This window comes from Eschrichtius robustus, chromosome 5 (genome assembly GCF_028021215.1).
Source record: "Eschrichtius robustus isolate mEscRob2 chromosome 5, mEscRob2.pri, whole genome shotgun sequence".
Classification (NCBI taxonomy): domain Eukaryota; kingdom Metazoa; phylum Chordata; class Mammalia; order Artiodactyla; family Eschrichtiidae; genus Eschrichtius; species Eschrichtius robustus.
The window spans coordinates 8,188,329-8,215,110 of NC_090828.1; the positions used below are offsets into that span (position 1 = coordinate 8,188,329).

Consider the following 26,782-nt stretch of genomic DNA (forward strand, 5'->3'; position numbering starts at 1 on the left):
TTTCCAGTGAGGATATGGGATGCAGGATGTGCCGAATTTATTTAACAACAGAACCCCTTTTCCACAGAGCATCTATCAAAGGGTTTCATGAAACATACTTTGGGGATTAAACCCTCCAGCTGGGCATAATGTTATACGGGGACATGAATCATAAAAAGGGAAACAAGAGTATTTTGTTAACATTCGATCAATGGTAGGCAGCTGTTGGACATTTAGGAAAAAGGAGAAATCCATTTTTTAACCATGGCACTGAAACAGTATCACATTTTCCCTGAACCACCCTAATTCTAGCCCCTCAAGATCTACCAGCTATGCAACCTCACATTCCACAGTCACATACATTAAATCTACTTTTATTTTTTTTTCTAAAATGTGCTTCTTCTCTCTTTAATATCAGTCCAGGACCTCCACCTCCCCTTAAAAAAAAAAAAACACCACCACACGCACACATACACACACCCCACCCTCCAACCACGTGAAACTCCCCGGCGATCAGTCTATAACAAATATTGACACGAGGGGGAAAAAAAGCATGTTGAAATGTATTAGAATCAGAACCTGTACAAAAAAAAAAAAAAATTAAAATATAACCTGAAACTGTTCAAGTTCAGAAAGGCTAGTCAAGTCCTTTTCTCTTGCCAGGAGAATGCCATCATCAGAGGGCTCTGGGTCACCAGCCAGGGAGGGTGGGAAGAAAGAAACAGAAGCAGCAACAGATCCTTCACCAGATAGAGGGGCCTCCACACCACCATCCCCACCACGGATGCAGCCGGGAAGAATTAAAGATCTCGGGAGAACGAGTGTTGGCAGACAGCCCCAGTGGGCAGCCGGGGCCTTCACACCAAAAACCAGTCTGAGTAGTCAGAGGCAGCAGGGAGCGAGGCCAGCGGAGAACACCAAGCCAGAAGAAACGTCCGCCACCCAGCAGGCCCGCAGCGACCCCTACGGGTGCTCAGATTCCAGAGGTTAATCAGCCCGGTGCTCCCAACTAATGAGAGATTGGAGCTGGGCGTAAGAGGCTGAAAACCCGCAGGTTTAGTAAACATAGCCCAGCATCACATCCCTCCATGGCCTGATCTGAGCTGCCAACAAGGGATAAGGCAGGAGAGGGAAAACAAAGCATTTTGATACCTGGCTAGAGCGCCTGCACCATTGTGGGTACTCTGGCACATAGGGCTGGAGACGGAGTGCCTCCCGTCACTCAGAGAGGGGCCTCCTTCGCAGTCATCCCTGTGGGCCAGTGAAAGCTGCTTCCAGCTTATGACCAGCCTGACAAAATGACACGAAGCAAAAGAAAAACTGGGAGGGATACAAGCCCTTAGACAGAGACAAGAACCTCCTGGAGGAAAGCTGGGCAGTGTCTGGCCCTGTTGGGATGGCATCCGTGGAGCCCCTGAGTCTGAAGGGAGCAACTGGGGAAGAGGGAGTGGGAGAGGGAAGGGAGTTAACGGTTCTTCTGGAACAGTACCAATGTGGGGGGAGGCGCTGGTGAGGGGACGGGCAGGTCTGGAACTCATGGAAGGTAGAGAGGGGAGGAAATAGGCCCTTGGTGTCCCCTCCCCACCTGACCCAGGCCTGGTGAGTGCCAGCTGCCCCAGCCGGCCCTAGTGGCGGCTGGAGACCAGACCTTTCACTTTGGACATCTTCTTAGTGGGCTGCCTCTGCTCAGCGTGGGGGGGACACTCTCGTTCAGCCAACTGTTGCTCCATCTCCTGAGCTGAGGAGGATGCGGTAGCTTTGAGTGTCTTCTTGATGTTGGTAACCTGGAGGGAGACACAGAACTGGTGTGGTCAGCTTGTAAGCGCCAGAAACTCACTGCAACTTGTTCTCGCTATAAGGGGGGCCACTCAGGGAAGAAGCCAGAATCCTCTGCAAGAAAATCTGAGATTATCTTCAGAAACTCAGATGGGAGAAACAAGCAGGGGCTGCTCGTGGAAGATACATGGAAATGAGTCAAGCAAAAAAGTGGAACTAATGCTTTCTTGGTTGAAAATGGGGAATAAGCCAAGTGGTAGTGGACCATTTGGCAAAAAGGTACAACACAGCAAGTGAAAGAAAGCACTGGTTAAAATGGCCATAGAAAAAGAAAGGGTGACACAAGATGCCATACTCAGCTCACTACTGTTCACATACGAAACCACAGATATTTTCACCAGAACTTTGGGAATACAATTCCCAAATTCCCACGAGCCCTTCTTGAATAAGCAACTAGAGGATAAACTTCAGCCAACTAAGTGACAAATGACAAAAAATGTAGTAAAAGAAAAATGCGACCACAGTACTGTTTTCAGCATTCCTTTCTTCAATTAACAGAGAGGCTCCGAAATACTTAAGCAACTCCTAAACATATCCTATGCAATATCTGTGTACTGTTCTAGGATGAATGTTCTACCATTTTTTAATTAGTTCCCAGTTTGTTTTTCACTTATGTATGGTGCTCCTGTGAACAGCCCTCTATGTTTACCTTTGCATACTTTTGTGAACACCTGTGGAGGACATATTCCTAAAATTGAGCTTTCCACATCAAAGGGTTTACACATTTTACTTTAGTAACTATTGCTATACTGCCTTCTGAAGAATGATTGTACCAACTTGTCCTTCTACCAATTGTGTACTCCCATGCCCGTATTTATACACATTCCCCAACACCAATTCTAATGGATTGTTCATGCCTTTGCCCTTCAGCCAGCTGAGGTGTACTGGTGCAGAGTGAGGTGTATGTTTGTCATAAGAAAGTAAAGGCGGGGATTTCCCTGGTGGTGCAGTGGTTAAGAATCTGCCTGCCAATGCAGGGGACACAGGTTTGAGCCCTGGTCTGGGAAGATCCCACATGCCGCAGAGCAACTAAGCCCGCGCGCCACAACTACTGAGCCTCCACTCTAGAGCCCAAGAGCCACAACTACTGAAGTCCACGTGCCTAGAGCCCATGCTACGCAACAAGAAGCCACCGCAATGAGAAGCCCGCACACCACAACGAAGAGTAGCCCCCACTCGCCTCAACTAGAGAAAGCCCGCGTGCAGCAACGAAGACCCAACGCAGCCAAAAATAAAAAATAAAATTTTAAAATAAATAAATAAAAGAGATATTTGTTTCTGTTTTACTTCAGCGTATTTTGATGGCCTTGGGGGAGAGATTAAGAAATGTGATTTCTCCGTTATCACCGCTTTATAAAATAACACTCCAAGGTTTGTCCAGTTTGATATGTTTTCTAAGCATTCATTCACATGCCTATTTACCTCCTCAAGCAGCTTTTTCTTACAGAAACTATCTCCCAGTAAGCTATTATTTCAGGTGCTCAGTGACCCTGGTAAGCCAGAAAAAGAAATGAGACTTACCCCAAGGAAAAACCTGGTTTGTTCTGCACTTCTGACACGCCACTCAAGACCCTGTACCTTCCTTCCCTTCCACAACATGTGCCCTCCACTAGAGCCACGCTAGTCCCCGGCCTCACACCCGGAAGCAGTCATTTCTTCTGTCTTGTTGCCTTTCCTGCACCCTGTTATTCCAGCCTGGGCAAGCCTCCTCCTTCGCTAGCCACCTCTGACCCTACCTCTTCCACAAACCCGTCCTGACCACCAGCCTCCCCTCAACCTATATTCCCTGGCAGCACCCTCTCACTCTCGGATGGTGGCCTCCTGTGTGCTGTGCCTCCTCTGTGTTTCAGGGGTTCACATCTAGCTTCCAGTAAGACTACGTACTGACAAAGTCGAGTCCTCCACAGTCAGGTAAACATGCCATAGGGAAAAAGAGGGCTTCTTGGGCAAGTGTCTCTTAGCCTAAGAAATGAGGCCCTTTATCTTAAACAAGGCCTCAGCCTGGATGGGGGGAATGACGTGGCTCACAGTGGGTCCTATTATGGATATGTCGTGCTCAATCAATTTGATTGTTAGCATTTTAAACACAGGGAACTCACAAAGTAGACTGCTGAGCCAATAACAGACTCTCATAGTTGAAGGGGAGTTAAGAGTCAACTAGCTTTTTGTAATAGCTGTGCAGGTCTACCTGCAGATAGCTCCTTCCGGGACCCAGGAGTGGCCACTCATGTAGGTCCACCAGTTAAGCCTGCCCGTCTCAGCTTCAAGAAACAATCCTGAGAAGTCTAACTCCTCTTTCACAGAGCTGCCCTTAAAACGATGACTAATATCCCGCAGACTTGTCTTCTTTGGCCTAAATGCCCCTGATCCTTCTAATTTTCTTCCTTGAGTAGTCTGGCTTGCAGGCCATCCCCATCCCATTACCCCAGATGACCTAGAGTTTGTCAAGCCCCTCAAATCATGGGCCTCAGGAATTTTCAGGTGGGACTGCGCCTGCTAACAAAATCACAGCCTAGTTCTACTAGAGACTTTAAATATTCAGGCAAAAGGAGAAAGAAGAGAGTCTTCGGGTAGGAAAACCTCTTTGAGCTATGGGGCAGGGCAAGGGAAGACAACAGAAGTAGAGCGCATAGTGGGGAAAGGGCTACATAGAAAAGAAGAACGGGGAGATGGAGAGAAGCACTCTCCAGGAAGCACCGAGAAGCACACTCTTGGTGCACTCCACAGCCAACAGGCTCAAGATCTGTCATTAACTTAACTCCTGGGGCATTTTCTACATAAAGAAAAACAGAGCTTACTTTGTCCAATTATGCTCTATTACCTACCTGACTGGAACACAGCCTATTTCGTGAATGCAGCAAGAACTACAGATTGACATTCCAGAGAACATCAGACTTATAAGCACACTGAAATATAAAGAAAAATACACTCCAAAATCAAATGTAAGTGAGGAGGTGCTTTGTGGAGGTGATCATTACCGCCCCTCCAGAGTATTTGCTCAGAGGTAATGAAACAGCTCATAATGTTATTGTTCTACCTCCTCCAGGTACGCTGGAATTGTAACTAATTATGTGTTATTTCTGTGAAAAACTAAAAGGAGAGAATATTCTTAGGCAGTTTGTGATAGGGCTGACTTCGTTAAGAGGGAAGACTCTTAAAGCTAATACTCATCAGAAGATAGCTGCTGTATAAGATTTTGGGAGAAAAACGTCAAGTTTTCCCCTCTGGGAACAAGCAATCTAACTTAAGGACAAACAAATGAAAGATCAACTCAGTTGAGAAAATGACTAAAAAAGTTAAGTCAAGAGTAATGGAAGCATAAATACAAGCAGAATAGGACAGAATTACAGCTGTGTTTGTGGTAGATCTGTTTTATTTCCAAGTCAACAAATACTTAGTGAGCACCTTCCATGTGCCTTCAGCTGGGGGACGGTCAGCATCCGACACATAGTAGCCAGATCATGCATTTGTGAATGGAAAAACTGTCAAGGCTCTGGGCTTTGACCATGCTCCCACTCTTCTCATACTTGTCTGTTCTAGATTTCCTAGAAGATTATTAAATTAGTAGACTGTTTTAATTGGTAGTGGAGGTGACCTTGGCGGTTTCCTCAAATTTCTTTCTCTCAAACTTAATCAAATCCTTACTGCCACCTGGTGGCAGCATCAGGCTCTGCCAGCAGGAGCAGCTGTGTTTTCCAGCAGTGGGCCGCTGAGAGCAAATCCAGGTGTGCTGGCTCTCATTTAATAACCATAATTTAAGGAGCCCACACTGTTGTCTACGTATTGGTCGTGCCTCAACATTAGGCAGTGCCTTCTTTCATCAGATGCCATTTGTTCTGGAAATAAACTTGAGCCATTCAAAATTCTAAAACTAGTATCATCCAGTTTTGCAAACGACCACAGTCAAGCCCACCACCTGCCACACAATTAGCAACAGCCCAAGCACAATGGGGCAGCCAGTAGCGATCAGGCTCCTCCTCCTGGGCCACCAACCAGGTTAAAGAGTGTTTCAGGCTATCCCAGGTCAGGTGGGCGTTTCGCCTCCAAATCTACTGTTTCCAGGGTTTGATGTACAGGGAAGAATCAGTGAATACTGTCCTACTTTGCTCAGACATCAATCCCAGGTCAGAGAAGAGAGCAAAATATTCAAGAGGGGGATCACAGAGCTTATTAGAGAAGCAGCAGGCTTACTTTCCTAATTGCATCTGTCTTTGATTAATGCTAAATTAAATATAGTTCACACTTCTTTGGCTAGAAGTAGAGTTAAAAATTTACAGTGGATGGAACATTCACAGAGTAGGTATGCATATATATACAGGGATGTGTGTATCTGAAATAAATGCACTCTAGTTCATGAAAGCAGAGTTCAGCAGTCCACTCACACTTATAGGGTGTGCCTGAAATATAAACACTCATTTGAGCACCTATTATGTGCTCATTAGGCATGGGACAAGGAGCTGGTCTTACAAAGACCAGGTTTTATTTTCAAGGAGTACATACAACAGAGTAGGGGAAATCTTCAAATTTTACAAATCCCCCTTAGAAAGGCACAACTACTTATTTCTTATGTTCCTTAGCTGTAACTCTGAGTCCCATTCTGCTACACTCTAGGATACCTGACTTCTAAAATTCATTAAATACCATTAATGCTTCAAGCTCCATCACGCTAGAAAAGGACTTTCAGTGCTAAAATTCTGATCTTCAGGGCTCCAAACAACTTGGGAGATGGCTCCACAGGTGTCCAGGCTATAGGCAGACAAACGCCCATTAACTCAAGGGCTGGAGCCTGCGTCTCTCCCAGAGGCTAAAAGTGTCCTGAACAACCAGGCATCTAACACCACAATCACACTTTTATCTTCACTTGCATTTCATCCACCGAATTTTTTCCCTCTTTCAAGATGAAACATATCATGCATTTTAAAAGGTTACAACATACACATACAGATTAGAGAAGAATACAATGAACACTGTGCACCCACCACACAACTTAAGAGGCAGAGCGGCACCGGGGCCTTGAAGCCCCATGTGCCCCAGCCCAGCCGCATCCCTCCCTCTGCCCCGCCTGGTAACCACCATCCCTCCATCCATCTTCAAGACCCATCCGCAAACTCGTTTCTTTTGCTCTACAGCTGCAAAGTGCGTGTGAACTGAGGAATTACAACATTCCGCTCTCCGAGCCCACTCACCCTCTGGTGACCAGGAATCAGAAACGAGACGGACAGCACCAAGAGGAGGGCCTGGGTCGCACTCACCTCTACCCCAGCACCTCACCCAGTGCCCACCAGTGAGTGAGTGCTGTTTCATCTACGCCAAGATCACAAGACAAGGGACAAACAGCGATACCCTGGAGTGGGGACAGGCGTTCTCTTCCTCACCTCGGCCTCTACCTGCTGCTGAGTTCGGCTGTGGTTCTCCTTGTACTGGTTGGCTCTCAGAACTTGCTGCTCGATGCCCAGCAGGACTGCCTCGCAGCCATCACACCTATATAAGAGATAACCAGCCCTGAGCCGCAGAAAAGCCTGGTAGTTGTCCCTCAGCCTCCCAAATCTCCCTCCCCGACTCCTTAGAGACTTCCTGTAACACTCCGTCTGCCAGGGCTCTTGCCCCTTCTCTCCTTCCAAAAGACAGGTGTTTCTGAATACATAACACAGGGCATACGGACACAAACATGGAGGATGTGGGGTGGTTTCTTAGAATACAGCTTTAATTTCCAACCTTTGTATCCCATGGGAAAGCTTCACAGAATGTGCAATTAAAGGAATTAGGCGAGACTTCACAGGTGGCACTGATTAATCAGTTTTCTCAACAGAAAAAATTATTTTCTAAAAGCACCCTATTTTGAAGATTGCCCTTTTTCTCAGAAGTGTGTTACTTCCCAACTGCCACCCCCTCCTCATTATATCATTTTCCCCACTTTTTATTTTGAAAATTTTAATACATTAAAAAAAAAAGTTGAAGGTATAGTACAATAAATAGCTACATACCCTCCACTTTACAGTCAACAGTTGGGAACATTCTGCATATTTGTGGTGCCACTCTACATACCAATTCTGTTTCAAATCTAACTCCAATGCCTAAAAACAAGTTGTAAGAATTTGTACTAGTAAACATCCTGGAATGGTGGCTAGAATAGCCCCTCTGGGTGCAAACACATTGAAGCCAGACTATGGAGGTGAAAAACGGTGTCAGTCATCTCAAAAATGGAAAAAGACAGCCAACTTTAGTGGGACTGGAAACCTAGATGTTGTATGCCAGACCATTTGCATGTTAGGGGTGTTTTCTAAGTTTATTTCCCATTTAGTCTGACTTCACTGTTTTAAAATCTTTTGAAAGTTCCTGCTTGTGTCAGATGTTGTAAAGGGAAGGTGTCTGGAGTCACACTTGGGACAGAACCTGGGGTAAAGGGTGGGCAAGTACATGCCTGGGGATCCAATAGTAGCTGAAGTGAGGGAAACTTAGGGGGCTGTGGACCCCCAGAGGGTCAAAGATGGGCTGTACATCCCTGGATACACACCTCTAGAGGCTAAGCCAGAGAGTCAGCCTGTACATCCCCGGATACACACCTCTAGAGACTAAGCCAGAGAGTCAGTCTGTACATCCCTGGATACACACCTCTAGGGGCTAAGCCAGAGTCAGCCTGTACATCCCCGGACACACACCTCTAGAGGCTAAGCCAGAGAGTCAGCCTGTAGATCCCCAGATATACACCTCTAGAGGCTAAGCCAGAGAGTCAGCCTGTAGATCCCCAGATATACACCTCTAGAGGCTAAGCCAGAGAGTCAGCCTGTACATCCCCGGACACACACCTCTAGAGGCTAAGCCAGAGAGTCAGCCTGTAGATCCCCGGATACACACCTCTAGGGGCTAAGCCAGAGTCAGTCTGTACATCCCCGGATACACACCTCTAGAGGCTAAGCCAGAGAGTCAGCCTGTACATCCCCGGATACGCACCTCTAGAGGCTAAGCCAGAGACTCAGCCTGTACATCCCCGGATACGCACCTCTAGAGGCTAAGCCAGAGTCAGCCTGTACATCCCCGGATATACACCTCTAGAGGCTAAGCCAGAGAGTCAGTCTGTACATCCCTGGATACACACCTCTAGGGGCTAAGCCAGAGTCAGCCTGTACATCCCCGGATATACACCTCTAGAGGCTAAGCCAGAGAATCAGCCTGTAGATCCCCGGATACGCACCTCTAGAGGCTAAGCCAGAGAGTCAGTCTGTACATCCCTGGATACACACCTCTAGGGGCTAAGCCAGAGTCAGCCTGTACATCCCCGGACACGCACCTCTAGAGGCTAAGCCAGAGAGTCAGCCTGTAGATCCCCGGATATACACCTCTAGGGGCTAAGCCAGAGAGTCAGCCTGTAGATCCTCGGACACACACCTCTAGAGGCTAAGCCAGAGAGTCAGCCTGTAGATCCTCGGATATACACCTCTAGAGGCTAAGCCAGAGAATTCGTCTGTACATCCCTGGATACACACCTCTAGAGGCTAAGCCAGAGTCAGTCTGTACATCCCCGGATACACACCTCTAGAGGCTAAGCCAGAGTCAGTCTGTTTAAAGACAAAATGAACCCCACCCCTCTGCACAAAGTCTGCCTACTCTGCTTCATGACCTCCAACGTGCCATGTGCCTGCCTGGGAACACACTCTCCTCACCTCCAATTATACTCTCACCCTGGCCCTCCTTCACAGCTCAGTCTTGAATAACGCCATAACAAATCCATGTAGAACGTGCAACAGCTCTTGCGAACATCAAATTCCATTAAAACAGAGTACGTGCAAATGTTCCACTTCCTTTTATATACCAGAATATGGTTATCAAATATTCTGTATCTGAGTCTGTGTTCCAACTTAGAATAACCCATTCCTTGTCTTCAATATCCTTCACAATGTTTTACAAACACTAGCCCAATGTTACTGATGCTGAACATGGTTCTCTTATCCAAAGAATCTTACCAACACTAATTCCCAAGCTTGGTCAAACACTGAGTGTGAGTTTGCAAAGCACAGGATCAGTGTCACACAGCGAGGCTCCAGAGGCTCCACCTGCCAACTCTGGGCATTTTACAGCCTGCTACTAAATAGCCCCCAACTGCATAGGACAAGAACTATTTTACAACCATGGCACTAGGAGGCCTGAAGTGATTCCTACTGCCACACAGCTGTAGTCACAAATGCAGCCCCACTCCCTAGCTTGCTGTCCCAAGGCCCCAGCTCCCAGGCAGCCCCAGCTGATACCTGGAGACCACATTTCCCCAAACAGAGGCATAGAGGGCATGCTAGGTATCCCCTCCCTAAAGAGGGGGGCACCTCCTTCTTTGAGCCTCACCATTCATGCAAGGTCTTGACAATATTATTGATATCTCTCTTTCGGATGTCACGGCCAATGCAGAAATCCACTTCCAGCAGCTGGTTTCGCTGATCCAGCTTGCCCTGGATGATATCAGTGTAGACAGCCTCGATGATGAGGTCTTCCAGTTCCCGGAGATTCCGCATCTCCAGGTCCTTCAGCAGCACGGAGTAGGGGATACACTACAGATAAGGTACATGTGATGTTTACAAAAACCATTGCTAAACATTAAAGAAAATTCAGGTTATTACTCAGATAGCCAACATATGCCTCAGGGCTTTGGGAAATGCAGTCTAGTGGTAATTATTAACACCTATGGCAACAAGAGATGGATAAATGAGCTGTGAGACCTGTGGGATCCAAACAAGACCCACAGCATCTAGGAATGCGTTCTCCTCCATCCTCTGCCTCCTGGACTTTGTTCAGCTTCCAGCTTTCATGCTCTGAAGCATACTCTTAGAGATCCCAAAGACTCTTTCTAGAGCAGAAAGGGATATCCTCAGTATCTGGCACTCTGCTGCCTTTTGGAAGCTTGCAGAATTTGTATAAAACGCCAGATCATCAAAAGAAACTCCAAAGAATCTCAGACACTGGAGAGACAAACTGGCTGCTTGCCCAGCAGAGCACAATTAAAAAAACTTACAGGCTAACGCATCCACCTACAGGTGGCCAATGGATACTGCAAGCTCAGAGGTCATCCTGAAGTTTACGTTTTCTTGGTCTCTTATAACCAATGTCAATTCCCCAACAGTAGTCCCGTAATGGACTGTACCAACATTCTGCATGACTCCAAGACAACTGGATATCTAAATATCCAGTTTTCTGTAAATCCTATGACACATCACTATTAGTTTGAAAATTAACACAGCAATCAAACCTGCAGAAACAGGAGGAAGATGTATGCGGAGAAGAGGGCAAACATACCTGGGGGGTTTTCTATGACTAAAGGTCTGAAATCCAGGGTTGGTACAGGGGCTTAGAATGACAGGTTGGACAAAGGATTAATCTCCGAAATATACAAGCAGCTCATGCAGCTCAATAGCAAAAAAACAAACAACCCAATCCAAAAATGGGCAGAAGACCTAAATAGACATTTCTCCAAAGAAGATACACAGATTGCCAACAAACACATGAAAGGATGCTCAACATCACTAATCATTAGAGAAATGCAAATCAAAACTACAATGAGTAATCACCCCACACCAGTCAGAATGGCCATCATCAAAGAATCTACAAACAGTAAATGCTGGAGAGGGTGTGGAGAAAAGGGAACCCTCTTGCACTGTTGGTGGGAATGTAAATTGATACAGCCACTATGGAGAACAGTATGGAGGTTCCTTAAAAAACTAAAAATAGAACTACCACACAACCCAGCAATCCCACTACTGAGCATATACCCTGAGAAAACCATAATTCAAAAACAGTCATGTACCACAATGTTCAATACAGCTCTATTTACAATAGCCAGGACATGGAAGCAACCTAAGTGTCCATCAACAGATGAATGGATAAAGAAAATGTGGCAAATATATACAATGGAATATTACTCAGCCATAAAAAAGAAACGAAATTGAGTTATTTGTAGTGAGATGGATGGACCTAGAGACTGTCATACAGAGTGAAGTAAGAAAGAAAGAGAAAAACAAATACCATACACTAACGCATATATAGGGAATCTAAAAAAAAAAAAAAAAACCGTTCTGAAGAACCTAGGGGCAGGACAGGAATAAAGATGCAGAGGTAGAGAATGGACTTGAGGACACAGGGAGGGGGAAGGGTAAGCTGGGACGAAGTGAGAAAGTGGCATGGAAATATATACACTACCAAATGTAAAACAGATAGCTAGTGGGAAGCAACCGCATAGCACAGGGAGATCAGCTCGGTGCTCTGTGACCACCTAGAGGGGTGGGATATGGAGGGTGGGAGGGAGACGCAAGAGGGAGGAGATATGGGGATATAAGTATATGTATAGCTGATTCACTTTGTTGTAGAGCAGAAACTAACACACCATTGTAAAGCAATTATACTCCAATAAAGATGTTAAAAAAAAAAAAAAAAGAATGACAGGTTGCAGAAATGAGGGGAAAAGTCAGTCCTACTCTTTGCTACACTTGAGAAGTTCATGATCAGGACAAAAAAAAAAAATCCAGGTCCTCATTTCCTAACAAAATAGGCCTCCCACCTGAAATGCCCAGCTGAGAATCAGAAATTTGTGATTAGGCCAGATAAAGTAATTTTAGCAAGTGAAACAGCAATCCAAGAAAAAATATACATCTCTCCAGCTCAATCACAGAGGGGAAATGCAAAAAGCAAACTTTTTCAAAGGCACAGCCCCACAAAAACTTAGACATTTAGGCTGGGATTGGGCAGAGAGCCAAAAATCAACTATAAATTAATCAAACGTGGATCTTCTTTGTTAATGGCTATGAGCAGTTGGTTGCACGTCTTCTTCTAAAAAGAAGAACTCAGAGATATAGTGGAGTGGTATCTTACAGAAGGTTAGGGTCAGAAGTTAGCATAGAAGGCAAAAATTCCAATTAGTATAATTAACCTTGAAAATCCCCAGAGGAAGGCAGCATATTAAAAAATCTATCTCTCAGTAAGTTCAACATAGCAAGTTTTTCCTCCAGCACGGGAACAGTTCACTGTGCACTGAGCAACAGCTGAAGCAGTTAACTTGCCTTGAGGTGCCTTGCTGTTCGAAAAATCTGTATCTTGAAACAGCAGTCTCCTTTAAGCATGGCAAAATGCTCACAGCACGTGGGGTACCACGGCATGCCAGAATTGAGACCTGCTGATTCACAATCACTCCTGGGCATACTTTTCCTAAATGGAATGGTGAGTAATTATCTACACTATTTTAACTGTTATCTTTTTCTCTTTTGTCCTTTGCCAGGCAAATTTTATGCACTTATGATGCAACTCTACTGTGTGTAGCTGGGAGTTCCCACACTGATGCCAACGAGACACCTGCCTCGAGGCGAGGAGGAAGACAGGAAAGGGTGTGGACCGTACCTTCATCCTCGACGCCAAGCTCACGATGGTAAGGTGTTTCAGCTTGTTCTGCTGAGCTGTGCTCAGTTCTGGCAGGCTCTCCTTGTTGGCTGCTCAGTCCCACCCACCACAAAAATCAAGACACAAAATAAAATTAGGATTTCTTCATGGAATAAGCGCACCAACTCCCCACATCAAACCTACTACTGAATCACTGTCATGACTCTGCACTTATTCACTAGGCAAATGTTCCATAAGCACCTCCCATCTTCTCTGAAATACCACGTGCTTCCAAAGAAGACAAAACTGAATCTCTACACACAAGAAGCTTAGTCTCCTAAGAAGCCGGGCATGAGTGCACAAAACGATATGACAATTCTCTTGCTGGAGTACTATTTTCAACATGTCTTCACTGAGCATCTGTTATGTGCAATGCACTGTCTTAAGTGATTCAAGGGGAACAGACGGGCCTTGTCAGGGCTGCTACACTCCGCAACTCCAGGAGCACCAACTACCACCCAGAGTTGTGCAACTCACTGGCCCTGGACTTGTCCTCAGTCTTACTATCCAATGTTTCAACAGCTACAAATGCAAGAGAGCTACCAGAAGAAAGGTACAAACTACCAGAAGAGAACAAGAGGGTGAGGAGGAGGGGGAGAGGCAAAAAGGGAGAGAGAGGGGGAGAGAAAAAAGAGAGAGTGCAAGTGAGTGCAGTCACACTGGGGAACTGGGGAGGTACAGGAGACAAAAAGAAAGAAAGGTGGACTATGAGATGATCCTTGAAGGACAGGCAAAATTTTAGCAATAACAATAATAGCAACAGCAATGGCACCAGCCAAGGCAACATATACGGCAAGCTTTACTTAGTGTAAGTGCACACACAGATCCGTTATTCATCTATACACACATCCGGTTAGTCCTCACAACAGCCCCACAAGACAGATTCCAAATGTCTTCAATTCCTTATCCATAATGCTCGATTCCAAAAAGGTGAACCCACACTGCTTTTTTTCCCTTGAGCACCGTGCTGAAATTCATTTGGTGGCAATTCCTGACCTAAATTGAGTTAGGCTTTTTATCCCACTTGTTGTGAATATTCATTTGTTTTGCTGCAAAACTGTGAATGTGTTTGACTACCGGTGCTGCCCACACCTCTCAAGGGTGTTACATAAAAAAGTATATGCATCATATTACCTTTTTAAAGTCCCCAAAATTCTAAATTATGAAACATCTAGCCCAAGAAGTGCAGATAAGGGATTGTGGACCTTTTTATTACTCCCATTTTACAGATAAGGAGACTGAGGTACAGAAGATCATTTAATTTGCCAAAGAACACACAACTATTGAAGTGGACACAGAATATAATGCAAGAATCCTGGTTCCAGAGTCCGTAAAATGCTGCTCTTTAGTGACAATGGAAACAAAGGATACACTCATCGGCACAAAGTGAAGGTCAGAAAAAGCTGGCAAGTGGCAAACTGTCCAGTCTGGCAGCAGCACCGAGTAAGTAGAAGTGACCATGGAGAAAGAAAATGAGAAAAAAGGGGAAGTCGAGGACATAGTAGAGAAGACCCTGAGTCATACCACTAAAATAAACTGCCAGGCCTATGTCACATCACTAAAATAAACTAGGGAAGCCAGACAAAAATGGCTTGGGTGGAAGGTAAGTTAGTGTTTGGACATTCATGCACCGCATTCCTGACATTTAAGATTCTAATTTATCAATACAATGACTCAAATGATCTACAAAAGAGAATGGGGTAAGTAGATTACGGAGTATTCGATTATGGAATGTTAAAAATGACTACAAAGACTTAAAACGTGGATAAATGCCTATGAAATAAGTGAATAAAGCAAGATATAAAATTGTATACATAATCTAATTACACCTACATATCAGAAAGCATAAGCACAAGGAAGAAAAGTCCAGCACCATAATGCTAACAGTAGTTTAATGGTAGTACAAGTGACTTTTTTCCCTGTTTTCCAAACTTTCTTCAATATGATGATAGTTTTTAGATAATATTTACAACGCTTAAATACTTTACAAAGTATTCTAATATTTCACAACACTCCAAGTGTTCTACAAACACCAGTCCTCAAGAATCTCATCTGGAAAACAAACAAGGGCTCTATTTATGGAGGAGCATAAACACAGTCCCCATTTACCCACTGGGAAATAAAAGGTGGGAACGAAAGTCCTCATGGGAGGTCAGCTACAGAGCACAGTAAAATGAGAAACAGCCAGGTTAGGAAGTTCCCACCCCACGTTATATATATCCCAGACCTCAGTGACCCTCGTGAAGGCAACATATCCAGACAGAGCAACATAATTAAGAAAAGTCTTTGGAGGATCTTAACCAACTCACCTATGTAATCTGGGTATGTTCCATAGGCAAACAGGTTCAGCAACTGCAAATAAGCAGCATTACCTCCTTCTGCAAGCTGAGGAGGAAAAAAAAAAAAGCAGTTCACAGACCGAGCTACCAAGCACTGCAGTGTTCAGGAAGAGGGCAGGTGATCACGTGCCACAGTTCTGTACCGTTTTATCGCTTGGTCCCTGAGGTCCCTTCCAACTCTTTGAGTCTTTGGGAAAAAATAAATAAGGTTATTAAGGCCCCAAGTTTAATTTTTCTCTCTCAGGAATACATGCTTTATACTGCACATCGCATGCCCAAGGAACTACTTTTGTCACACAGACGCATGCGCACACACACAAAGCAGCAAGCACTGGGAGCAGTTCAAGTTTTCTCAGGATTCCCTTACCACCAAAACAGACTGGAGGGACTTCCCTCGTGGCACAGTGGTTAAGAATCCGTCTGCCAATGCAGGGAACATGGGTTCAACCCCTGGTCTGGGAAGATCCCACATGCGGCGGAGCACTAAGCCCATGGGCCATAACTACTGAGCCTGCGCTCTAGAGCCCACACACAACAACTACTGAGCCCGGGCGCCTAGAGCGCGTGCTCCACAACAAGAGAAGCCACTGCAATGAGAAGCCCGCACACCGCAACGAAGAGTAGCCCCGCTTGCCACAACTAGGGAAAGCCCGTGCACAGCAACAAAGACCCAACACAGCCAAAAATAAATCAAATACATAAGTTAAAAAAAAAAAAAAACAGACTGGAGCAGCCTTGTCAATATACCAGCTTGGCGGGTACAGCACAAGCCACTATCAATCCAAACTGAAAAAAGTACAGGGTTGGCTCCAAGCTTCAGAACTACATGTGGACCGTGAATGCTGGAGATTAGCACAGCATAAGGTGTGACAGAACAGCCCAGCTGGGACAGGAAACCAGGATATCAGCCCCAAATAAAAATTTTCATTAAAATTACTTATTTCTCGCTAATGCTAATGGCAAAGAGCCATCTGCAGAAAAAAAACGAAAGAGATACTGTTCTGCCAGGAACTGCTCTACTCTGCTCTGCTGCCAGATACCGTAACTGGGTGTTTCCCTTACTCACAAATATGTACCTGTTACTCTTCCAATTTACCAAACTCAATAAAGTCTAAACAAGAACCAAGTGGTATTCTGTGGACACCAACAACAACACCACTTGATTTTAACCATCTTTTAAAAAAAGGTTCCAAAAACTACGTCTGTAATTTCTGAGCACTGAAAGGCAGCTAGCTTATTCCCAGCTCACATATGGAAAAAAACAAACTATGGGAAGATAAGGGTGATTTGCTAAGCACCCCAATGAGAACTCTGGCATCCAAATACCCCAGCCTACTGTCTCAGGTTACCGAGAACCTCCTGAGGCCCTGAATCAGAAGTGGAAGAGACCATCAAATCCAGCCCCCACTTTTCAGACAGACGATTACAAAACTAGCCATAAAAGACTATTTTCTCTAAAGCAGACACTCCAAAATTTCTCCCACTGGCCTAAGTCAATAAGGTCTTTCTGGCTTTAATTTTCACCCATCTCCTCTTATCCAAACTTCCATATGAAACAACCACTTGGCATATTCATTCAGGCTTTTCACAAACCTGAAGAAACACACTACCCTCTGGTCATCTCTTCTTTTGAAAAATGATGAGCTATCAAGCCATGAAAAGACAGGGAGGCAATTTAAATGCAATATTACTAAGTGAAAGAAGCCAAGCTGAAAAGGCCCCATAGGTATGATTCCAACTACACGACTTTCTGGAAAAAGTAAAAAGATCAGTGGTTGCCAGGGATTAGAGGGGAGGAAGGGATGAAGAGGCAGAACAGAGGACTTTTAGGGCAGTGAAATACTCTGTATGATACTGTAATGGGACACGTCATTATACATTTGTCTAAACCCATAGACTATGAAACACCAAGTGTGAACCCTAAGGTAAACTATGGTCTTTGAGTGATAATGACGTGCCAGTGTAGTTCCACACTGGTGGCGGATATTGGTAATGGGGCAGGCTATTCATGTATGAGAGCACAGGGTATATTAGAACTCTCTGTACCTTCCTCTCAACTTTGCTGTGAATCTAAAACTGCTCTAAAGAAATAAAGCCTGTTTTTAAAAAACCTCAGTTTTCTTAAATTTCCCTCACAGGATTCCTTTTCTATCTCTGGTAATTAAAGTTTTACTGAAAGCCTACTGTGTGTCAGGCTACATAATAAGCTCTAAGGAAACAATGGTGAGCACAATAGACCTTACCCTCACAGAGCTTACAGCCTAGCAAGCCAGCCTGACGTTAAATAAAAATTTACAATGAAAAAATAAAACTAGGTCTTTCTGTTTCCAGCTGTTGCAGGGAGAGGAAATGATGCCACATCCACACATCTGTCATGGATGATCATGGGGAACTGCTCAAGTTTACTAACCAAGAGGAATAAGCAGATGTACAGGAGCAAGTCCAGTAACGTGAAGACCCACACTCCTTCTGCTACAACGGGCTGATTCACAGCAGGGCTACGGGCATGGAGCCGGCAGCCAATGGCAAAGGTGTCCTAGTGTCATGAAGAGAACTGGCCAGCAAAAGTCAGCCACCCCATATGTGTGGACCACCATCAACAAGAATGCCTGGGCGACGCTCAGTAGCATCGTGCACATGATCCTCAAGAACAAGTACTGCCCAGATCTGCACATGGTGGCCGTCAGCAGAGCGGGCACCACCCTGGGCAGCCAGGAAGAAGCTGTGATGGTGAAGAGGAAGCCAACCCACCCCACCAAGAGCTCCTGAGCACATCCTCCAAAGTAAAAAAGATGTCACCAGACTTTTCGATCAATCAATATAAAAGTATCAATCAATAAATATAAAAATATCCAAAATGGGAAGTAGAGTTTGAAAAAGTATAGGTTGCTTTACACGTCTGTTCCACCTGGTTACTCTTCACCAGATCTTCTCATTTTTAAGGCACAACAACCAAAAGTGATACCCAAGGTTTTAAAAACAGCATCAAACAAGCAAACAAAGCAAAGGGACTACTTCCCAGCTTTTCATGTCATATCTTTTTTACACACCTTCTTCAGCACAACACTGCCCTTTTCACAGGAACAATACATTCTTTTTTTTTAAATAAATTTATTTATTTTATTTATTTTTATTTTTGGCTGCTTTGGGTCTTCGTTGCTGCACGCAGGCTTTCTCTAGTTGTGGTGAGCGGGGGCTACTCTTCATTGCAGCGCACAGGCTTCTCGTTGCGGTGGCTTCTCTTGTTGCAAAGCACGGGCTCTAGGCACGCTGGCTTCAGCAATTCTGGCACGTGGGCTCAGTAGTTGTGGCTCATGGGCTCTAGAGCACAGGCTCAGTAGTTGTGGCACACAGGCTTAGTTGCTCTGTGGCATGTGGGATCTTCCTGGACCAGGGCTCGAACCCATGTCCCCTGCACTGGCAGGCGGATTCTTAACCACTGCGCCTCCAGGGAAGCCCAACAATATATTCTTTATTCATGCCCATCTCATGTTCAATAACAAACATTTTCTGCTATGTATGTGCCTGACCAATTTTCAATGTCTATATTTGCACTGGAGGTTTTTTGTCCCTAAGAATGACTGAAACTACCCCTGTTAAACATCAGTCCATGCTTATACTCTACTTTTCTAATTTATTAGGTTCAGTTGGATTTTTCCCCTTTCAAATTACTAGCAACCCAGTCTAAATTTGCCCCAAATTCAGATGAAAATATTGACCAGAAGGAGCCCAGGACATCATCCTTGCTCTCTTCCCCTGCCTCACCAATTCCTCAAAAGGATATCTCATGGGTCCACAATGCTTCAGCACTGAAATTCCTTGGAAACCTGGAGAATCACAGGAAGGTTGAGAACAAAGAAGATAGAAAAATTGTTTAGAAACTGCTCTTACCTCCTGCACATTGGCCAGCTCCAGCAGTTCTCCGAAGACATATACTCCAGGAGCCTCCAAAACTTGGCTTATAAGAGCAGTGAGGGCTGAGCCACTGGTACCTTTGGCTAGTAAGATAAACTGTTCCAGGAGGTTACTTGAGGGTTTCTGTTCACCTGCCATTCTCTGGTCTTGAGATCTGTCCAAAGAAAAGTATTTCAGTCATTCTTCCTTCTCCTTTGCAAAGTCTATACCTATTTAATGCTGGATCAGACATCAGAATACTTTAATTTTACAGTATTCAAAAAGAAAAAAACAGCTCCTGAGTCCAGATCTCACTTTGTGAGATGGGTAGCGTTTAACTGGGAGTTAAAGGGATTTTGTCCTTATTCTGAGGTTTGAAACACATTTAGTAAAAGCCACTTCATTCCATCTGGCCCTTTGCCAAAGGCAGCACCTTCTAAGCCCTTAAACCTAACCAGGACCTAAAGAAACACACAGGAGTATCTCAGTAGGTGTCTTATATCTACCTCATTTTTAGACTCTGGTTAAGAAGCAGAGAATCTTGCCAAAACACAGAGGCAGCAGATGTAAGCAAAAGCAATCAGTTACAGCTTCGGTGTGTCATTAGAATCCCACCTACAGTCAGATACAGATAAGGAAAGACAAAAAGCAGACAAGAAAGATGACCCATTTATCAAATAAGTCATTGATCAGATAGAAAAAGGGGGAAATCATCGTGAAAGATAAGCAGCAACATATTCAAACTAAGAAAATACACACATACATGCTGTGTAATTCCATGAGGAAAATCCCTTTATTTGGCCTCCTACTGATATGTGACATTTTACCAAACACGACTTCAGAATTTGTACAAAATCTCAAGAAAACAATAAAAAGGTTTGAGAAAACAATGAAGATATAGTATTACCATCCTGAAGACATTAGGACAGGAGGGTCCCTCAAATGTATAATCTACTCACTACAAGCTGGGTGTGTGAACACACACACTGCGTATCTATTCTACAGGAGTTCTCCATGAGAAAAGATTACTCCTCCAAAAATGATATATACTGGGCAGTGTGACAAAATGAAGAAGCATAGTAGAGTGAAAAAGACAATAAATCAAAAAAGGTTAGCTTCGTGCAAGAGAAACTAAGTTTTCCTTTGGAGGCAGGCACCAAGAGTGGCAGCCCTTTCACAGTATTACAAAAGCAAGTACGTCGCTTCATCCAGGGTTACCTAAGAAGGTAGGAAGGAGATGCCGGGGGAAGGTGATGGTTAGGAGAGGAAAAACAAAAACCTCGCTTCCAAGTGGACACGTGCGAAGACATTGAATGACAGGGCGTGGAGATGGAGAAGGGACAGAAAAACGGACAGAACTTCGGTCCCTCAAAAAAACCTCGGCCTAAGGAGCAAAGCCCGCGGGGGCAAAGAGATGAGGAGGCGCCGATAATCGTTTTCTTCTGGAGTGGGAGAGCCTGAGGAGGCGGCTTAGGAACTCAGGGGAGATGAATTCCCGTCCTAGGGGGAGGCGCTATTTTGATGGACGGCAGAGGGGCCAAGCCTTTACGGGCGGGGAAGCGAGAGCAACCGCGGTGCGGATGCTGAGAGTCGCGGACTGGGGTGGACTTCAGGGCGGGTGGCGTGTTCCAAGCAGAGCCGCGGGTGCAGGGTGATGAGCCGCGGGTCGCGCTCCCTGGAGCGGGGGCGGGGCGGTGTGGCCGAGGGCTTTTCGCACGGCTGGCGCTAAGCCTGACGGCCCAGACGAACCTGGCACGCCGGGCCCCACCCTCTCGCCGGCCCCTACCTGTCCTCGCCGCCTCTCCGTCCTGTCGGTCGCTGGCTTGGCCTCCCGGCGCCTGCCCGCAGGTTGTCAAGCGTCCATAATCAACCCGGCGTCCGACGCTTTTCTGCCTCCGCCGACCCGTTGCCCTTGCGGCTCCCCCGGAAGCCTCCCGCCGCTGCACTCGAGTTCCGCCCACACTAGGTTCCCCCGCCGCGTTTGCAGGCTCAGACCTCCAGTGCGGCCCCGGCCGGGGAAAGTGGGTCCCGAGCCGGGCTGTAGCCCAGGACAGGGTGGGGGCCCTGAGGAGAGGAATATAGCCTAGGCAGTACTTGGCCCCCCAACCATCGCCATCACCATCCTGGGCCCTAAATCCATCCTCTTTGGCGGAGCTTTACCCTCAGAAGTTCCGTAGGGCGACTGTGGCTACCCTCGGGGTACAGAGACATACTAAGCCTAATAACTACCGTATACTGAGCGTTTTTCCATGTGCCAGGTGCTGTACATTGTCTCACTGAATTCTCATAATAACTCTAGGCCTGTAATATTATTCCCATTTTTCAGGTGACATAACTAAGCCTAAAAATCCAAAAGCCAGAGACTTCCCTGGTGGCGCAGTGGTTAAGAATCTACCTGCCCATGCAGGGGACACAGGTTCAAACCCTGGTCCGGAAAGGTCCCACAGATCATGGAGTAACTAAGCCTGTGAGCCACAACTACTGAGACCGTGTGCCACAATTACTGAAGCCTGTGCACCTAGAGCCCGTGCTCCACAACAAGAAAAGGCACCACAATGAGAAGCCCTCACACCGCAAAGAAGAGTAGCTCCCACTCGCTGCAACTAGAGAAAGCCCTCGCGCAGCAACAAAGACCCAACACAGCCATTAATTAATTAATTAATTAATTTTTAAAAAAATCCAAAAGCCGCTAAGTATCAAAGTCTGCTTTGAGGGCTTCCCTGGTGGTGCGGTGGTTAAGAATCCACCTGCCAATTCAGGGCACACGGGTTCGAGCCCCGGTCCAGGAAGATCCCACATGCCGCAAAGCAACTAAGCCCATGCGCCACAGCTACTGAGCCTGCGCCCTAGAGCCCGCCAGCCACCACTGCTGAGCCCACGTGCCACAACTACTGAAGCCCGCACACCTAGAGCCCACCAGCCACCACTGCTGAGCCCACGTGCCACAACTACTGAAGCCCGCACACCTAGAGCCGGTGCTCCGCAACAAGAGACGCCACCGCAACGAGAAGCCCGCGCACCGCAACAAAGAGTAGCCCCTGCTCGCCGCAGCTAGAGAAGGCCCGCGCGCAGCAACCAAGACCCAACTCAGCCAAAAATAATTTAAAAAAAAAAAAAAAAGTCTGCTTTGAAACCCAGGGTATCTGAAGCCAAAGACCATGTTCTTCATCTTTATTCAGAAAATATTTTAAAATAAGCAGAAGATGGGTTGAGCCAACAATGGTTCTGTGACCAAAATGACATTCGTGGCGTTGCATTTGGTACTTACCAACTCCCCTGGAAGATGGATAAGAATGCCACGTAACTGAACACTTAGGCTGGTTCCTTTAAAGCGTATACCACAGACTTTCAGGTCTTGAAGATGAGAAAAAAAAAACCCTGTTTACCTTTCGTGCATTCGAGTGCAGAAATTAGATGCAAAGGAGCCGAGCACCAACGCATTCATTTATTTTAAAAATTTCTTTAGCACGTATTATGTTCTAGAAGTTTATATGAAGATAAGACAAGGTCCTTGCCCTCAAAAAGCTTCAGTGTGTTAAATGCTATGAGAGAGAGATGACAACACTTTGGAAGCACACAAGAGAATGTGTTGGGGAAGAGAAAGTGGGCATCTTATGGGCAAAAACGGGAAGAAAAGAGGGCAGTGACCATAGTCACAGAGGCCTGCACTGTGCAGCATATACTAATGCAGAGAAGAAACCCACAGTGACTGGAACCCAGGGTTCAAGGGTAAGAAATGAGGGCTACAGAGCTGGAGTCAGGTCATCAAGTTTCTTGGAAACCACATGCACAGCCCTATACTCAGTAAAAACCTAAATACAGCAAAGTTCCTACCTGGGAGAGCTCAAGGTTCCTGGGAGAGACAGGTCCATCTGGCTAGGACAGATGATGCCACAAGGAGCCCCAGGGGTACAGATAAGGCTCTCCTGGCTGTGTCCTGGAGAGGGGTGATTTAAGGAAGGCTTCTCGAGGAAATGAGGCCTTGAGTTGAGCCTGCAAGAATGAGCAAGCAAATCAGAAAGAATACTAGCCATGTAAAAGAGTTTGTTTGTTTGTTTTACCTTAAGGGCACTGGGGAGCTATTGAGGGTTTTTAAGCTGTGGAGGGGTCTGAATAATTGCTATTTTGGACACTAGCTGCTATAGGAATGGATTGGATGTGGAGAGAACTGGAGGCTGGGAAACTCTTGAGGTGACTGATGTATTCCAGTTAAGAGATTGTGAGATCTTGAACAAAGGTAGCTGCAGCTGGGCATGAAATAGAAGGGTCAGTGTTGGAGACATTTAGATACCTTAGAATCTATCAGACCTGGTGACCAGTTGAATGCAGGGATAGAGAAGGAAGATATCACCCAGGATTCTGGCTGGGGAGGCCAGAGCTGTCTGGAGGTGGTGTTAGAGAACGGGGCTGCAGAGGAGAACGAGCAAATTTGGTGGTGGAAGGAGAACAACTAAGTTCTGTTTAAGTTCATAAATATTCCAGCTGTGCCTCCACGTCCTCTAGAATAATGTCCAGACTCCAAGGCTGAAGTTAAAGCCCTTCTCAGTATGCCTCCCTCCTACCTATCCAGCTTTGTCTCGCCCCACCTCATTAGAGCCCAAACTCCATGCCTTCCCGGCCTAACAGGACTCACATCTTCCCTCTCTGACACCAGGGCCTATGCTCAAACTTGCTCTCTCTTCCTTTTCGCAGTGCTCTTCCCTCTTATTTGTCTGTTAAAATTCCACCAACCATGTAGGCAAAGATTTAAACAATGCAAAAAGCACTAATCATAAAAAGGAAGCACTGAACTATGGCACTTGATTAAAATTAAGAATTTCTCTTCTCAGAAGACACCAGTACAAGACTAAAGAGGCAAGCCACAGACTTGGAAAAGATATCTACAAAGCATGTATCGGACAAGGAACTCCATATCCAGACTATATAAAGGACAACAAATCAATAAGATAATTAGCCCAATTAAGAAAGTGGGCAAAAGACTTGAACAGGCACTTCACAAAAGAGGACATCAAGTAGCCAACAAGCATATGACAAAGGCTCAACACCAAAGACAATGTAAATGAAAATTATAATGAGATACCACATTTAGCCAAAATGGCTAATATTTCAAAAACTGACACCACCCTCTATTGCCAAGGGTAAGAGTCAACTAGAACTCTCTTATGTTGCTGGTGAAGGTGAAAATTGGTACAAACATTTTGGAAAACTGGCAATATCTACTATTGCTGATCGTATGCCCTCCACACAAGCCAGCAACTCCTCTCCTAGAAATAAATGCATGAGTCCACAAAAAGAAACATTTAAGAATGTTCATTGCAGCTTCGTTAATAAAAGCCAGAAACTGGTAAATGAAAACCTAAATGCCCATGAACAGTAGAGAAGATAAATGGTGCTACATACATACAATGGAATACTACTTAGCAATTAAAAAAAAAAGCTATTGCAACATACAACATGGATGAATCTCACAAAAATATTGATGAACGAAAAAGGCCAGACTCATATTGTACTTACTGTATGATTACATTTAAATGAAATTCAAGAACAGCAAAATTGATCTATGGTAATAGAAGTCAGAAGAGTGGTTATCAGGATGGAAGGATGCAGCACTAACTGGGAAGGGGCACCCTGAGAAGGGTGCTGGAAATGTTCAATATCTGGATTTGGGGGTTGGTGACAGGTGTATACATACGCAAAAACTGTGCTCTTGCTGTATGTGTTACACTTCATTAACAAAAAAGATTTACAGATAAAAATTTTTAACACAGAAAAAAATCCTACCCATGCCACCTCCTCCATCAAGTTTTGCCAGCTGAAATATATCTTTCCATGGGGGCCCCTGTAGCATTCTAATGTCCTTTCTTTTGTGCCATTCATCACAGTTCATCTTGAATTTCAGTGGAGTCTCTTTATTTCCCTAACTAGATGGTTATCTTGCTTGTGGCAGTGACCATGCCTTTCACCTTCTACCAACAGAGAGTCTGGCAAATAACAAAAGCTGAAAAAGGTGTTTGTTGAATTACATGGAAGGAAAACTTGGGTGGGTGCCCAGATAGGCAAAAGGGGTACAGGAAGAGGAAGGAAGGCCTAGGAAAAGAGATAGCAGATCTCCAAGGAAACCTTAGCTTACGCTACAATTTTACCTCGTTTCTGAAATCATATTAAATGTCACCTTGAGTAACAAAGAACAAATCAAAATACCAAGTCTTACCTAGACTGAGGATAAACAAACATTGCACTCCTTCACTTGCAGGAAAGCCACCAAATAAATGCTTACCTAATGTCGACTTAAGAAAAACGCACAACCTAAAAGTTGTGAGTTATGTTTTATTTGGGGACCTTACTGAGGACTATAGCCCAGGAGACAGCCTCTCAGATAGCTCTGAGGAACTGCTCCGAAGAGGTAACAGAGGAACCAGGATACAAAGGAGTTTTTGCTGAAAAGAAAATATGTAATTGAACATCAGAAGATTACTGCTAAAAAAAAAAGATTACTGCTAATCAACAAAAAACAGACATCTCAAATAAATGATTTTAGTGCTTTTCTATGTATGGGAAGATGCAAGTGTCTGAGCTCATTGAAATTATCCCTTAGATATGCATCTTTACTATCTGGGGCAAGTACCCTGTTTTTCTCCATCCTGAATTCCCCTCTGGGCCCATCTTCAAGGGTGGCTTCAGTGGCTGATGGCTTGATGGTGGCCAAAATTTGTTGTTGTTTACTGGAATGGCAGGCAACATTGTTTACTGAAATGGCAGACAACACCTCTGGGTGTTTCAACGTTGATGGGAAGACTTCACCAAGGAGAGTAAGATCGCATAGCCATGCTGCTAAAAATATCATCACCCTAGTGTAGTGCAAAAAGCCCAGGCTGCAGGAGACTTAGAGCCGAATTCTAACTCTGCCTCAACTTGCTGTGATCCCTCAACAATCCCTGCCTCTCTGGGCCTCAGTTTCTTCATATGTAAAAATAACAGGGGTTGGATTAGCAAATTCTCTGAAGTCTGACTGTACTGATATTCTGAGTATACAATCGATATCTCTCTCAGTCCAACGCAGGAGTACACCAGAAACCCCTGCAAAACACCTCAACGGCGCCCCAGGCCAACGAACAAGTACGACTTGAAGGAGTCATTTTGTTATATTATCTTTCATAATTTAATCAGTGTTTGTGTTTGTTGTTTCATCCTTACCATGATTTGCAGGAGATTTCTGAGTTCCATGCAAATAGAAGTTACCTCTCTGTGGGCTGTCATCTTTTGAGGCTGAAGAGGATCTTCCCGCCTGCTTTCAAGTCTAGGGATTCAGAAACCACGAAACCTAC

The 26,782-nt window shown here is 45.1% G+C and overlaps 1 protein-coding gene and 1 pseudogene across 2 annotated transcripts; one reads left to right on the forward strand and one right to left on the reverse strand.

Annotated features, from left to right (window-relative positions):
- Positions 1-20: 20 nt before the first annotated feature.
- On the reverse strand, positions 21-26,729 carry COPS7B (COP9 signalosome subunit 7B). 2 transcript variants are annotated; one of them, XM_068544218.1, is made up of 8 exons: positions 26,646-26,729; positions 23,292-23,443; positions 19,455-19,632; positions 15,534-15,609; positions 13,186-13,274; positions 10,150-10,352; positions 7,191-7,296; positions 21-1,763 (listed from the first exon to the last, which is right to left on the reverse strand). In XM_068544218.1, exons 1-8 carry the CDS (start codon positions 26,712-26,714, stop codon positions 1,605-1,607), a joined length of 1,032 nt encoding a protein of 343 aa, XP_068400319.1. In that variant the 5' UTR covers positions 26,715-26,729; the 3' UTR covers positions 21-1,604. The 2 variants fall into 2 exon arrangements, with proteins under 2 accessions (XP_068400319.1, XP_068400318.1); XM_068544217.1 differs by lacking the exons at positions 23,292-23,443; positions 26,646-26,729 and adding an exon at positions 21,244-21,334.
- Positions 17,513-18,332, forward strand: LOC137765486 (large ribosomal subunit protein eL28 pseudogene; annotated as a pseudogene).
- Positions 26,730-26,782: the final 53 nt, after the last annotated feature.